General features: G+C 49.7%; 1 protein-coding gene across 1 annotated transcript in view; it reads left to right on the forward strand.

Moving 5' to 3' along the window:
* Nucleotides 1-292, forward strand: part of EMH_0057290 (uncharacterized protein) — a gene marked incomplete at both ends in the record, with an annotated part of 5715 nt that overhangs the window by 1031 nt on the left and 4392 nt on the right. The window contains 1 exon segment of the mRNA XM_013497451.1: nucleotides 1-44. Coding sequence (XP_013352905.1) covers nucleotides 1-44 — 44 coding nt within the window.

Here is a 292-nt window from a genome sequence, read left to right on the forward strand (position 1 = left end):
GCGACCGGGCACAAGACCTTCAACTGTTCCGATGCCATTCATACGTAAGGCTATAACAATCATTTGCTGCTGCTGCTGTTGCTGCTTCTTTTAGTTGCTGTTACTGTTGCTGCTGCTGCTGCATGTTGCGGTTTGCTTTTGTTCCTATTGACTGTTCTGCTGCTGCTGCTGCTTCTGCTGCTTCTGATATTTTTTGTTGCTGCTGCTGATTGTTTTTGCTGTTGCTGCTGCTGCTGGATTGCCGCGTTGGCAGTCAGAGGAAGTGCTGCAGCTTGCTGCAGCACCTGCAGTA

This window comes from Eimeria mitis, genomic scaffold, assembly GCF_000499745.2.
Source record: "Eimeria mitis Houghton genomic scaffold, Emh_scaff2684, whole genome shotgun sequence".
NCBI classification, from domain to species: Eukaryota; Apicomplexa; class Conoidasida; order Eucoccidiorida; family Eimeriidae; genus Eimeria; species Eimeria mitis.